Here is a 14,685-nt window from a genome sequence, read left to right as displayed (position 1 = left end):
AGAGCTAAATTTAAAGGGCCTGTCCCACATGGGCGTCATTTGTACGCAAAGATTTTGTACATTCCAAAGTCTTGGGGCGCCGCCCGCGAACGCACGTCACTGCCTACGTCACCACACATCACGTGCGAGTCACGACGTGCGTGTCGTGCATCGTGACGCGTAAATGATGTCGCCTAAATGACCCGCAAATGACGCCCAAGTGGGATAGGCCCTTAACTCTCTTGAATACACCCAGTGAATTGGCCTCCACCACCTTCCGTGGCAGAGAATTCCACAGATTCACAACTCTCTGGCTGAAAAAGTTTTCCCTCATCTCAATCCTAAATGGCCAACCCTTTCTTCTCAAACTGTGACCCCTGCTTCTGGACTCCCCCAACATAGGGAGCATTTTTCCTGCAATTCTCATCCCCATTCCAAATGTTCGTCCTTTCATTCTGAAGCTGTGCCCTCTGGCCCTAGACTCTCTCACTCCTGGGAAACATCCTCTCCACATCCACTCTATCCAGGCCTTAGACTTGGGTTGTTTTCTCTGGAATGCCAGAGACTTAAGGTAGATTTGGTAGAGCTATATAAAATGATGCGAGGCATAGATAGGGTAGACAGTCAAAACCTTTTTCCCCAAGATGGAAATATCTAATACTAGCGTGTATAGCTGTAAGGTGAGAGGGATTTCCACACAGAGAGGCTGAAATGTACTTCCAGGGATGGTGGTGGAGGCAGTATAAAGTGCTGGAGAAACTCAGCGGGTGAGTCAGCGTCTATGGAGCGAAAGAAATAGGCGACGTTTCGGGTCGAAACCCTTCTTCAGAAGATGAAGGAGTCTATTTTGGGACGACAGATGGCACAATGGGCTAAGTGTTCGGCTGGCAACCGGAAGGTAGCCGGTTCGAATCCCGCTTGGAGTGCATACTGTCGTTGTGTCCTTGGGCAAGACACTTCACCCACCTTTGCCTGTGTGTGAATGTGTGTGAATGTGTGTGAGTGATTAGTGGTGGTCGGAGGGGCCGTAGGCGCAGATTGGCAGCCACGCTTCCGTCAGTCTGCCCCAGGGCAGCTGTGGCTACAGAAGTAGCTTACCACCACCGAGTGTGACTGAGGAGTGAATGAATAATGCGATGTAAAGCGAAAGGGGAGGCTTGATGTGAATGAATAATGCGATGTAAAGCGCCTTGAGTATTAGAGGCAGCATCCATGGAGCGAAGGAAATAGGCAACGTTTCGGGCCGAAACCATTCTTCAGGAGATGAAGGCGTCTATTTTGACATTATGTTCAGCATAGACGTGGGCCGAATGGCCTGTTCCGATGCTGTACTGCTCTGTGTTCGATGTGCTATGATTATAGAATAGGCAGTGGTCATGAGGGTTGAGTCTCTGGTGGGGTTTGACAGCAAGGATGAGAATTTTAAAGCCAAGCTCTCAGAATAACCTGCGGGACGCGTGTGGTCAATAATTGAATATTTCGGGAACCATGTGCCTGGAATGATGTTGCAGGTGGGACTGGTTGGGGCGATTATCCAAAATCCCTTCCCCATCTTTCTTGAGAGAAGTCTGTACGCAGGGCGGCTACGGAAACGCTGTCACCTGAAGCGCGCTGGATGTGTCACCTGAATCGCAGAGTCATTTCAGTTTCCAAGAAGAAGCGCCGTTCTTCGGCTAGAACTCCCTTTCCATTTCAGGGTGCCCTTGTGGCAAAGTGAAAGGGGAGGCTTGATGTGAGCAGACTGAAGCATAATGATATGGTGATTTTATTGATATTCTGTGGGTGCCTAGAGGGTTGGTTGCTGAGGAGTCCACATTGGTGGTACTTACGAGTAATTGCCCATGGGTCGAATGAGAGACTGTGTGTGATGTATTATTCACAGGGGCCCAACTTAGCCTTGAATTAATTCCTTTTATTACCATTGCTTGCCAAACTAAATTAACAGCTTCAGCCAAGCACTAAACAAGCATGGTATTTATTTTTATACTGACACGTTTTTGTCCGACAGTCATTTGTAACTTTTACGATCAGCTTCATGCGTGTAATTTGATGTTTGCGATGGTCCGTGTTTTTCTGAAATTCCTTATTAAACCCCAAGCTAATCGACATGGCTGTCCCCCAGCAGGTCCTGCATAACATTAGGGTAATGTGCAGGAAGGAACTGCCAATGCCGGTTTCAACCGAAGATAGACACAAAAAGCTGGAGCAACTCAGAGGGCCGGGCAGCATCTCTGGAGAGAAGGAATGGGTGACGTTTCGGGTTCTTCAGTCTAACCTGGCTGTTCTCAGCACCGCTCCTACAGGCACAAGGTCATAGAAACATAGAAACATAGAAAATAGGTGCAGGAGTAGGCCATTCGGCCCTTCGAGCCTGCACCGCCATTCAATATGATCATGGCTGATCATCCAACTCAGTATCCTGTACCTGCCTTCTCTCCATACCCCCTGATCCCCTTAGCCACAAGGGCCACATCTAACTCCCTCTTAAATAGAGCCAATGAACTGTGGCCTCAACTACTTTCTGTGGCAGAGAATTCCACAGATTCACCACTCTCTGTGTGAATTTATTTTTTCTCATCTCGGTCCTAAAAGATTTCCCCCTAATCCTTAAACTGTGACCCCTTGTTCTGGACTTCCACAACATCGGGAACAATCTTCCTGCATCTAGCCTGTCCAACCGCTTAAGAATTTTGTACGTTTCTATAAGATCCCCCCTCAATCTTCTAAATTCTAGCGTGTACAAGCCGAGTCTATCCAGTCTTTCTTCATATGAAAGTCCTGCCATCCCAGGAATCAGTCTGGTGAACCTTCTCTGTACTCCCTCTATGGCAAGAATGTCTTTGCTCAGATTAGGAGACCAAAACTGTACGCAAAAGGTCCATGGAATAACACTGTAAAGGACACCCAATGAGATAATAATATACCCATATCACTCAGTGGGGGCATTGGAGAGGGTGCATAAGAAGCTGACCAGAATATTGACTTCAAATCTAATTTCAAGTCACCCTTGCTTTCCCTCTCTCTACCACACCCCCCCCCCCTTCCTAGTTCTCCCACCAGTCTGACTTTTCCCCTGATTAAATGTTATCTTTGTATGTGTAGGAAGGAACTGCAGATGCTGGTTTACACCGAAGATAGACACAAAATGCTAGAGTAACTCAGCGGGACAGGCAGCATCTCTGGATAGAAGGAATTGGTGACATTTCGGGTCGAGACCCTTCTTCAGACTGAGACTGAGACTGCATGCTTTGCAGTCACCTTCCCCTTTAGCTAACAATGATCTATTCCTTCCTTATCTCTGTGTCCCCCTCTCCCCTGATCGAAGAGGGGTCGAAGAGGGGTCTCGACCTGAAATGTCACACATTCCTTCTCTCCAGAGATGCTGCCTGTCCCGCTGAATTACTCCAGCATTTTGTGTCTATCTACAGTCTCTTCCCAGCTGTTATCAGGCAACTGAATCATCCTACCACAACTATGTACCTCTTTGATGACCCTTGGACTATCCTTGATCGGACTTTGCTGGCTTTACCTTGCACTAAACGTTATTCCCTTATCGTGTATCTATACACTGTAAATTAATCGATTGTCTTTCCGCTGACTGGTTAGCGCGCAACAAAAGCTTTTCACTGTACCTCGGTACACGTGGCAATAAACTAACCTGAACTGGTTGCCTTCTTTGTCCCGAGCTGTTGGGGATCTCGTCAGAAGGCGGTTTCGAGAACGTTGCCTGAATAACAATCAAGGTCAAAGCTCAGGGACTGAGCGCGGTGGAACTTCAATAATAACACCCCAGGGTCATCTGTTTTGAGGCAGCGTTTCAAAGCGGTTCCCAGGGGGAAGGATCTGAGGTGCTAATGGTTAGGGATCCATCCACATTTATCACTTTGAGCCTTGATGTTTGCGAGGGGGAGTTGATGGTCAGAGTGCAGAGGGGGGGGGGTGTTGTTATGCAGAGCTCCTGCTCCTGAGAAAGCCATCTCTCTCCCAGTGTCAGTTCAATCTCCTCCCAGAATTTCGTAAAGCTTGCAGAGTTCTGACTTTTTAAAGAAACAATTAGGCAGCAAGCTTACCTTTTCCCCTCAGACGCACAGCAAATAAAGATGGTCGCGTGGATGGTCTAAGCTGGCGGTATCCCCTAAAGGTTAATTTGCAGGTTGGATCAGGAGATAAGGAAGACAAATGCAATGTACATATTAATTTTGAGAGGACTAGAGTATAAAAGCTGGGGGGGGGGGGGGGGGGGTAATGCTCAGGCTTTACAGGGCACAGGTTAGATCACATTTACAGTATTGTAAGTAGTTTTGGGCCCCATATCTGAGGAGCGATGTGTTGGTTTTGCAGACTTCCCAGAGGAGGTTTACGAGAATGATCCCGGGGATGGTTGGGTTAATGTACTGTGAGCCTTTGACGGCTCTGGGCCAAGACACTTCACCCACCTTTGCCTGTGTGTGAATGTGTGTGAGTGATTGGTGGTGGTCGGAGGGGCCGTAGTCGCAGATTGGCAGCCACGCTTCCGTCAGTCTGCCCCAGGGCAGCTGTGGCTACAGAAGTAGCTTACCACCACCGAGTGTGACTGAGGAGTGAATGAATAATGCGATGTAAAGCGACTTGAGTATTAGAAAGGCGCTATATAAATCCCATCCATTATTATTATTATTATTACTCGCTGGAGTTAAGAGAACGAGGAGGGGTCTTCTAAACACTTACTGTATAGTGAAATTTGCTGCCTCACAGCGCCAGAGACACCGGTTCGATCCTGACTACGGATGCTGTCTGTACGGAGTTTGTACGTTCTCCCCGTGACTGCGTAGGTTTTCCCCCGGTATAGAAACATAGAAACATAGAAAATAGGTGCAGGAGTAGGCCATTCGGCCCTTCGTATCTCCGGTTTCCTCCCACACTCCATAGATGTACAGGTTTGTAGGTTAATTGGCTTTGATATAAATGTCAATTGTCCCTAGTGTGTGTAGGGTAGTGTTAATGTGCGGGGATCGCTGGTCGGCGCGGACTCGGTGGGCCGAAGGGCCTGTTTCCACACTGTATCTCTAAACTAAGCTAAACTAATTCCAAGCCCATGTTTGTTGTAGTCACGATGAACAGGGGAGCTGGTGCTTGCAGCATTTATCATGGCTACAAGCATCGCATTAGTGGGTACCGTAAGGTTACAGGCTCTGTGCAGTTGGTTAAACGTCTAATGAATTGGATACATGGAGGCGTAGGGAAAATTAATGTCTTTGTTGAACAGAATGTGTCAGCCATCCTCACGCGCGCACATTCCCACAGGACTCCTCCTGGACAAGAGCTAATTGAATAAAAGTGTGCGGGGGGGGGGGGGGGAAGTGTGCGGGCGGGCACGTGCATGACAAAGACGGCAGAGAGACAGTCACAGGCAGAGGCTATGCAGCACCATGGACAGCAGCTGCAGTGTCCCCCTGTCTACCTAGAAACATAGAAATTAGGTGCAGGAGTAGGCCATTCGGCCCTTCGAGCCTGCACCGCCATTCAATATGATTATGGCTGATCATCCAACTCAGTATCCCGTACCTGCCTTCTCTCCATACCCTCTGATCCCCTTAGCCACAAGGGCCACATCTAACTCCCTCTTAAATATAGCCAATGAACTGGCCTCGACTACCCTCTGTGGCAGAGAGTTCCAGAGATTCACCACTCTCTGTGTGAAAAAAGTTCTTCTCATCTCGGTTTTAAAGGATTTCCCCCTTATCCTTAAACTGTGACCCCTTGTTCTGGACTTCCCCAACATCAGGAGCAATCTTCCTGCATCTAGCCTGTCCAACCCCTTAAGAATTTTGTAAGTTTCTATAAGATCCCCTCTCAATCTCCTAAATTCTAGAGAGTATAAACCAAGTCTATCCAGTCTTTCTTCATAAGACAGTCCTGACATCCCAGGAATCAGTCTGGTGAACCTAATCAGTCTAATCACAGGCCGCTCATGAACTGTTGCATTTTACATGATCTGAGCTTCTGGGCGCAGTGCGCTTGCTTGCAATTGTACTCGGCCCAGCTACGATATGTAGTGAAGACAGACACAAAACATTGGAGCAACTCAGCGGGACGGGCGGCAGCTCTGGAGAGACGCAATGGGCCAACAGTTTCGGGTCGAGGCCCTTCGTCGGACCAAACTCACGAGAGATATAGAGACGGTGACTTCGAGAGATATAGAACAAATGAATGAAAGATATGAATATGAATATGAAAATGGTGAAGAAAACAGGCCATTGTTAGCTGTGGGCTAGGTGAGTTACTCCAGCCTCTTGTGTCTATCTTCGGTTTAAACCAGCATCCAACACAATTCGTGAAGCTTTAAGCCTTCCATGAGCTGGGCTACTGTCCCACTCATCTCTATCCCATTGCAGACGTTAAACTTTGTCAATGAAACCGTTGCACTACAATGAGCAGGAAGGAACTGCAGATGCTGGTTGACACCTGAAGATAGACACAAAAAGCTGGAGTAACTCAGCGGGACAGGCAGCATCTCTGGAGAGAAAGGAATAGGTGACGTTTAAGGATGAGACCCTTCTTCAGACGACAATGCTGAGAACTATATTCTGCACTCTGTTTAATTCTCTGCACCCTTTGCTCTGTCTATTGTACTTGAGTTTGACTTGTATTTGATTGTATTTATGTGTGGTATTATCTGATCTGTCTGCAAAATAAAGCTTTTCACTGTGCCTTGGTATGGATGCAACTAAACCTGACTGTAGACCCATATCACACAGTGGACTTCATTGATGAAATGCTGGATGCTTTCCGATTGCATTAACAAGGGGGTGGGTGAAGGTCAGTGACTTAAAGCTGTGGACAGAGGAGAGGGAGTGGAACAAAAGACATGGGAGAGGCTCAACACTGCCACACTCGACATTTTCCCTGATGCAGTCTAATCACGCGTTAAACTTAATGATGGTGATCCCACTGAAATGTACAGAGCTCCTCGAGGGACTTGTTATTGAAATTGCTTTATTGTCACGTGTACCGAGCTATCCAGGCAAACCATACCAGGCGTAAGCACATCAGCGCGTGAGAGCGCAGAATGGAGAGTGTTACAGCTGCAGAGAAGGTGAAGATTTAAAAAAAAACGCAAGGGCTACAACAAAATAGGTTGGAAGATTCAGGGGAATTCACCCCCAGCAAGTGAGAGGTCCTTTCAAAAGTCTGATAACAATGGGAAAGAAGCTGTTGTTGAATCTGGTGGTGGAAGCTTTCAGGCTTTTGTATCTGCTGCCCGGTGAGAGGGGGGTGGGGGGGGGAGAGAATGACTTAAGGGCCTGTCCCACTTTCACGACCTAATACATGACCCTTTTTTACTCGTGGACATTTTTCATCAGGCTAGAAAAAACGCCCTGACCTACTTGATGCCACGAGTACCTACGACTAGCATCACGACCTACCTACGACCTCCCTACGACCTCGTGACGACCATGCTGCGAGTATGAGTCGAGGGCAAACTCGGCAGAGGTCGTGAATTAGGTCGTGAAAGTGGGACAAGTGGGAGTGAGTCTCGATGGCGTTTGCTGCTTCCCCGTGGCAGCGTGAATTACAGACGGATCCGATTGGGGAAGGGGTGGATGGGGGAGGGTTTGACTGGTGGCATGTTCACAACTCTCTGCAATTCCTTGCGCAGTTGGGCGGAACAATTGCCGTGCCAAGCTGTGATGCTTCGTGATCGGATGCATCTGCAGACGTTGGTAAGAGTCGTTGAAGACATGCCCAATTTCCTTACTCTCCTGAGGAAGGAGAGGCATTGGTTGTGCTTTCTTGGCTGTAGAGCTAATGCAGTTGGACCAGGACAAGTCTTTGGGTAAGACTACAAAAAGTAGTAAACACTGCCCAGTCCATCATCGGCTCTGACCTCCCTACCATCGAGGGGATCTATCGCAGTCTCTGCCTCAAAAAGGCTGGCAGTATCATCAAGGACCCACACCATCCTGGCCACACACTCATCTCCCTGCTACCTTCAAGTAGAAGGTACAGGAGCCTGAAGACTGCAACGTCCAGGTTCAGGAATAGCTACTTCCCCACAGCCATCAGGCTATTAAACTCAACTCAAACAAAACTCTGAACATTAATAGCCTATTATCTGTTTATTTGCACTTTATCTGTGTTATTTATTTATGTGTGTATATATTTATACAATGGTATATAGACACACTGATCTGTTCTGTATTCATGCCTACTATGTTCTGTTGTGCTGAAGCAAAGCAAGAATTTAATTGTCCTATCTGGGACACATGACAATAAACTCTCTTGAATCCTTGAATCTTGAACTTGAAGCCCTCGCCCATCTCCAGTGCAGCAGCATTGTGCCCCACGATACGATACGATAGAACTTTATTTATCCCAGGAGGGAAATTTATCTGCCAACAGTCATAAAAAACACAAAATACATGCATGAAACATGAAATTAAAGTGACAAGTGGAAAGGATATTTAAGAAAGAACTGCAGATGCTGGAAAAATCGAAAGTAGACAAAAATGCTGGAGAAACTCAGCGGCTGAGGCAGCATCTATGCTGCCAGAGAGTGAGTCCTAAACCAAAAGTGGTTCAGTTTAGTGTCGTTTAGTGATGAGGGGCTGTCCCACTGTACGGGCTAATTCAGGAGTTCTCCCGAGTTTCCCCTAATTCGAACTCTGAGAATTACGGTAATGGCCGCTCATCGATACTCGGGGCTCTCGTGGACATTTTTCAACACGTTGAAAAATCTTCACGAGCTTACCACGTTTCCCCGAGTACCCGCCGTTAGCGCTACGAGCCGCTAAGAGACGTCCCCGAGCTCCGACGTACCCGCTGCGTACATTCTCTGTGACTTGTTTTAAAACTTGGGAGAGCTCTTGGAATGAACTCGTACCGTGGGACAGGGCTATAATCCCGCTCATTCCCACAGTTACAGCCTAGTTCCATTTTAAGAGAGTAGAATGTATTGCATGGCCAGTTGATTAACCTCAGTCTGTTAGCAATCCGATTATAGACTAGTCGGAATACTGGAGCCACCACTTTAGCAGGAAGCGATGTAGCTAAATCTTATTAACATGCCGGCTAACTCAGTCCCTGTCTGCCTTGCAGAGGAAGTGCAATTAAAATCATTCAGTTCTTACCAGTCCCACTCTGACCACAGGCACAGGTCGTTAAACTAAATATATAACTTGGGTGGAAGCCAAAGATAGTCACTAAAAATCACAGAAAGCTGTTGAGTCTCATAGTCTGTGACTGGTTTTCACCACTGCCACAGCTGACAATGGCCTTTTTCGCACCTCTCTCATTCATTTGATCTGCATCTCTCCACATCTCACTCTAAACCTCTCCGTTTCCCCTCTCCCCCCGCCTCTCAGTCTGAAGAAGGGTCTCGAAACTTAGACGTCCACCCAGAGATGCAGCCTGTTGCCCCAGCATTTTGTGTCTATCCTCGGTGTAAACCAGCATCTGCAGCTCCTTCCTAACCAACATTTTCTTTCGCTGTTTCAGCGCCCTGATTCGATACTCGCCACGGCCTATCCATCCCTTGTGGCCAGTGTGGGAGCTGCAACCCCCAGGGATGCCCTGGGATTAAAGCACCAGCCAGACACACAGAGAGCACTGGCTATTGTCAGCCCTGATCCCTCCTCAGGGCCAGGCCTGACCACCACGGCAGAGTGGACGCTATCCGCAATCCAGGACCAGGCGGCAGAGATAGCACCAGCACCACAGGCCAAGGTAGGTCAAAAGATTCTAAATAACCTTTTAAAATGGATGGAAATTTGCACAAACTGTGTCACTCGCCTTGGGGAGAGAATCTGTTCATCTTATTTGCTGAATTTGGCCTGCTCTCAAACTTGTGTGTGCGTGTGCGTGTGCCTGTGCGTGTTCGTGTTCGTGTGTGTCCTTGCGTGTGTGTGTGCGAGTGTGCATGTGTGTGAGTGTGCGTGTGTGTCCCTGCATGTGTGTGCATGTGCGGGTGCGGGTATATCCTTGCATGTGTGTGTGCATGTGCCTGTGCGTGTTCGTGTGTGTCCTTGCGTGTGTGTGTGTACGTGTGTGAGTGTGCATGTGTGTCTTTGCATGTGTGTGCGTGTGCCTATGCGTGTTCCTGTGTGTTCTTGCGTGTGTGTGTACGTGTGTGAGTGTGCATGTGTGTCTTTGCATGTGTGTGCATGTGCCTATGCGTGTTCCTGTGTGTCCTTGCGTGTGTGTGTGCGAGTGTGCATGTGTGAATGTGCGTGTGTGTCCCTGCATGTGTGTGCATGTGCGGGCATGTCCTTGCTTGTGTGTGTGCGTGTTCGTGTGTTTCCTTGCGTGTGTGTGTGTGTGAACGTGTGTGAGTGTGTCCTTGCATGTGTGTGCATGTGCGGATGCAGGTGCGGGTATGTCCTTGCGTGTGTGTGTGCGTGTGCCTGTGCGTGTCGTTGTGTGTTTGCGTGTGTGCATTGATGTGTGGAGGAACTTCTTTAGTCAGAGTTAATGTGTGGAACTCATTGCCACAGAAGGCTGTGGAGGCCAAGTCAGTGGATATTTTTAAGGCAGAGATAGTCAAATTCTTCTTTAGAACGGGTGTCAAGGGTTATGGGGAGAAGGCAGGAAAATGGGATTAGGAGGCAGAGATCAGCCATGATTGAATGACGGAGTGGACCCGATGAGCCGAGTGGCCTATTTCTACTCCTATAATTGGTGAACTTGTGAACTTGTTCTTGCCGTGTGTGCCAAAGGTCCCTCTCCTGCACTGTATTGTTCAACCGTTTAGTTTAGAGATACAGCACGGAAACAGGCCCTTCGGCCCACCGTGTCCCCGATCCCCGCACACTAACGCTATCCTACACACACTGGGGACAATTTACACTTACACCAACAAACCTGCATGCCTTTTGGAGTGTGGGAGGGAACAGAAGATCTCGGAGAAATCTCCCCGACGCGGGTCACGGGGAGAACGTGCAAACTCCGTACAGACAGCACCCGTGGTTGGGACCGAACCTGCATCTCCAGCGCAGTAAGGCAGCAGCTCTACCGCTGCGCCTCCGTGCTGCCCATGCTGTTGTCCTGTAACCTGCTGAGTGATCCAGCAATCCGTGTCTATGCTGGTAAACCATATTCTGCAGTTCCTTGTGTCTACATGTGCGGCCTTCAATGGGATAAGCGGTGACACCCAAACTGGAAGCAGCTTTGTGGAACAATCGAGGTGTAAAACGTCAGTCAGATATTAAAGTCCTTGCCGTCGCTTAGAGACTGAGAACGTCTTTTATATTTCTGATATGTTTGCTCGGCTGCCTGTGGGCTACAGCAGTGGTTATTAAGATTCTTTCCACTCCAGCTCAGGCTCGTGATCTTTTGGTATTTCTCTTGCAATAGAGAAAGGAAAAGTATTAAAAAAACGCCCCAGGCATTTCACACCTCTCCTCGGCTTGTCAGAGAACAAAGAAAATAAATGAAAGTGGCCTGAATTGTAGAGGGGGGGGGGTGCATGCTGAGGGTCTGCGTGCATCAATGGTTGGTGAAGTCACTTGAAGTTCCATCTCCAGAGCACTTGATGGCTGCAGTGTCAAAATGGGAAGACAGACACAAAATGCTGGAGTAACTCAGCAGGACCGGCAGCATCATTAGAAACATAGAAACTTCAGACTGAGTCGGGGGGAAAGGGAAACGAGAGATATAGACGGTGATGTAGAGAGAGATAGAAACATAGACAATAGGTGCAGGAGTAGGCCATTCGGCCCTTCGAGCCTTCACCGCCATTCAATATGATCATGGCTGATCATCCAACTCAGTATCCCGTACCTGCCTTCTCTCCATACCCCCCTGATCCCTTTAGCCACAAGGGCCACATCTAACTCCCTCTTAAATATAGCCAATGAACTGTGGCCTCAACTACCTTCTGTGGCAGAGAATTCCACAGATTCACCACTCTCTGTGTGAAAAATGTTTTTCTCATCTCGGTCCTAAAAGATTTCCCCCTTATCCTTAAACTGTGTGACCCCTTGTTCTGGACTTCCCCAACATCGGGAACAATCTTCCTGCATCTAGCCTGTCCAACCCCATTTGTCAGAGGGTGGTGAATCTGTGGAATCTTTTGCCACGGAGGGCTGTGGAGGCCAAGCCAATGGATATGTTTAAGGCTGGGATAGATAGATTTAACAAGGGTCTCGACCCGAAACGTCACCCATTCCTTCTCTCCAGAGTTGCTGCCTCTCCCGCTGAGTTACTCCAGCTTTTGGTGTTTATCTTCAGTTTAAACCCTCATCTTCAGTTCCTTCCGACATAGGTAGATTCTTGATGAGTGCAGGTGACAGGGGTAGTCCCTCCTTTTATCTCTCCACTTTCACCTTAAGCCCACGGTGGGTTAACATATGATGAGCGTTTGACGGCACTGGGCCTGCCCTCGCTGGAGTTTAGAAGGATGAGGGGCAACCTCATTGAAACTTACCGAATAGTCAAGGGGTTGGATAGAGTGGATGTGGAGAAGATGTTTCCAATAGTGGGAGAGTCTAGGACTGGAGGTCATAGCCTCATAATTAAAGGACCTTCCTTTAGGAAGATGAGGTGGAATTTCTTTAGCCAGAGGGTGGTGGATCTGTGGAATTCTTGGGTACAGAAGGCTGTGGAGTCCAATTAAATGGATATATTTAAGGCAGAAATAGATAGATTCTTGATTATTATAAGTGGTGGGGGAAACAGTTTGAAGAGCTGACGTCACAAGGAATAGCAGATGCTGGAATCTTGAGCAAAACACTAAAGCTCTAAAGAAACTCAGCGAGTCAGGCAGCTTCCGTGGAGGGAATGGACAGACGATGTTTTGGGTCCCTTCTTGAGGCTTCCCACTTCCCACCCTTCTTTAAACAGACCCAACAGACCCAACAATCTGAAGAAGGGTCTCGACCCGAAACGTCGCCAATTCCTTCTCTCCACAAATGCTGCCTCTCCCGCTGAGTTACTCCAGCATTTTGTGTCTACCTTCGATTGACCAGCATCTGCAGTTCTTTCTTAAACAGTCTGAAGGAAGATCCCGACCTGAAACGTCATCTCTCCATTTCCTCCATAATTGTTGCCCAGACTTGCTGAGTTCCTTCAGCAGTTGATGTTGATCAATAGAAAGGTCGGGGAGCTCGCAGGTCACGGGTTGGTGACCTGTTCTCCGGAGCTCCCGCAACAACAGCTGCGTCCGCTGGACTGGAGGGCGGCAGCTTCGACCGCCCCGGGCCGCGGAGTTGAACCGGCCCGTTCGCGGAGCTCGGATTCAGCCGCGGGACTGACATTACTTACCATCGCCCGGCGGGATCACAACATCTGAAGCCTGGATCGCCTCGGCGTAGAGGGAGAATAAGAATGGAAGAGACAAAGACTTTAAGACTTTTGCCTTCCATCACAGTGAGGAGGTGCCTGGTGATCCACACTGTGGTGGATGTTAATTTGTGTTTATTGTGTGTTTTTGTCATTTTTACTATATGTAGGACTGCAAGGCAACGAAATATCATTCAGACAGCAAGGTCTGAATGACAATAAAGGCTACTTTGACTTTGACTTTGACTTTGTAAGAGTGGAAAGAGGCCCTTTGGCCCACTGAGTCCATGCCGACCATCCATAACCATTCATGTCAATTCTGTGTTATCCCACTTTCGTATCCACTCCGTGTACGCCGGTCTCCATGTCCTTGGGAACGTGGCACCCAGAGAGGAAACTTGTTCAAGTTTGAAGGGCTGTAGAATCTCCAGTTTGTTTTTGCGCTAGTGTACAGTGAGTTTCATAACATCTCAAAATCAATGAAGAGTTATTTGAAGTGCAGTCATAGTGGCGATGTCCAAAATTTCAATCACCATATTTCACGTTGGCTGAGTGATTTGAGGCCTTTCTGCAAGATGTGATAAGACCTTATGTAATATCATGTGAAATATCCCCAAAAAATTAGATAATTCAAATCCCCCTGTGAATAGATCGTATCGTTAAGTCAAACAACGTTGTATCATTAATATCTAAATTGGTGCTATTGTGCTCTTATCTTAAGGAAACAGAAAGAGATAAACATTGACTAAACCCTATAAAACCTGCTAAATAATATGTAATTCCGATGTACTCTTTGTTAATCGGGATCTCGTGAATTTGCATTTGAACATCTGTATCAGTGAGGAACAGCTGGGCTCCAGGCAGATCACCAGCAAACCTCAATGGATATTAGTTGCTGATCCCATTCTACAATTGTGCAGAGTCTTTTTCAACCAAGATTACCCGTTCCTCTATAAACTATTGAAGGGAGTAATTAAATAGTCCATAAGCCGCCACTAAGCCTAGAGAGCTGCTCTACATCCCTGCAGCTGAACATGACCAAAACGCCTCTATGTGTCCTGCACCTCGTCTACATTAGAAAGTTATTTAATATGGGGCAAGATTGATGGCCTTGTGTTTGCAGATTTAACATGGAATATTTAATGGAGGTGGCAGTTTTACATTGGTGTTTGAGATACAGCATGGAAACAGGCCCTTCGGCCCACTGAGTTTGTGCCAACCATACGCTGGCTTTAGTTTAGTTTAGTTTAGTTTAGAGGTACAGCATGAAACAGGCCCTTCGGCCCAACAAGTCCGCGCTGACCAATAGACCCAAGTCTTGACATTACTATGGTGACTGGTCCTGATCATAACTCCCTGGGATCTAGAGGAATTGTTCACTCTGAGAGGGGCACAGAATAGGCAGACCAACAACTTTCCTTTCAATCCGTGTCACCAGATGGTGTGGAA

The 14,685-nt window shown here is 47.7% G+C and overlaps 1 protein-coding gene across 1 annotated transcript in view; it reads left to right on the top strand.

The window, feature by feature from the left end:
- Positions 1-5,071: 5,071 nt before the first annotated feature.
- ccdc33 (coiled-coil domain containing 33) overlaps positions 5,072-14,685 on the top strand; it is a 72,980-nt gene continuing 63,366 nt past the window's right edge. The window contains exons 1-3 of the mRNA XM_033014818.1: positions 5,072-5,130; positions 7,619-7,682; positions 9,457-9,684. Of these exons, the coding sequence (XP_032870709.1) occupies positions 5,072-5,130; positions 7,619-7,682; positions 9,457-9,684 (351 nt within the window). The remainder of the gene's footprint in view (positions 5,131-7,618; positions 7,683-9,456; positions 9,685-14,685) is intronic.

Source organism: Amblyraja radiata, chromosome X (genome assembly GCF_010909765.2).
Source record: "Amblyraja radiata isolate CabotCenter1 chromosome X, sAmbRad1.1.pri, whole genome shotgun sequence".
In the NCBI taxonomy this organism is placed as follows: domain Eukaryota; kingdom Metazoa; phylum Chordata; class Chondrichthyes; order Rajiformes; family Rajidae; genus Amblyraja; species Amblyraja radiata.
Note: the sequence above shows the minus strand (reverse complement) of the source record. Positions and strands in the feature narration are given on the sequence as shown.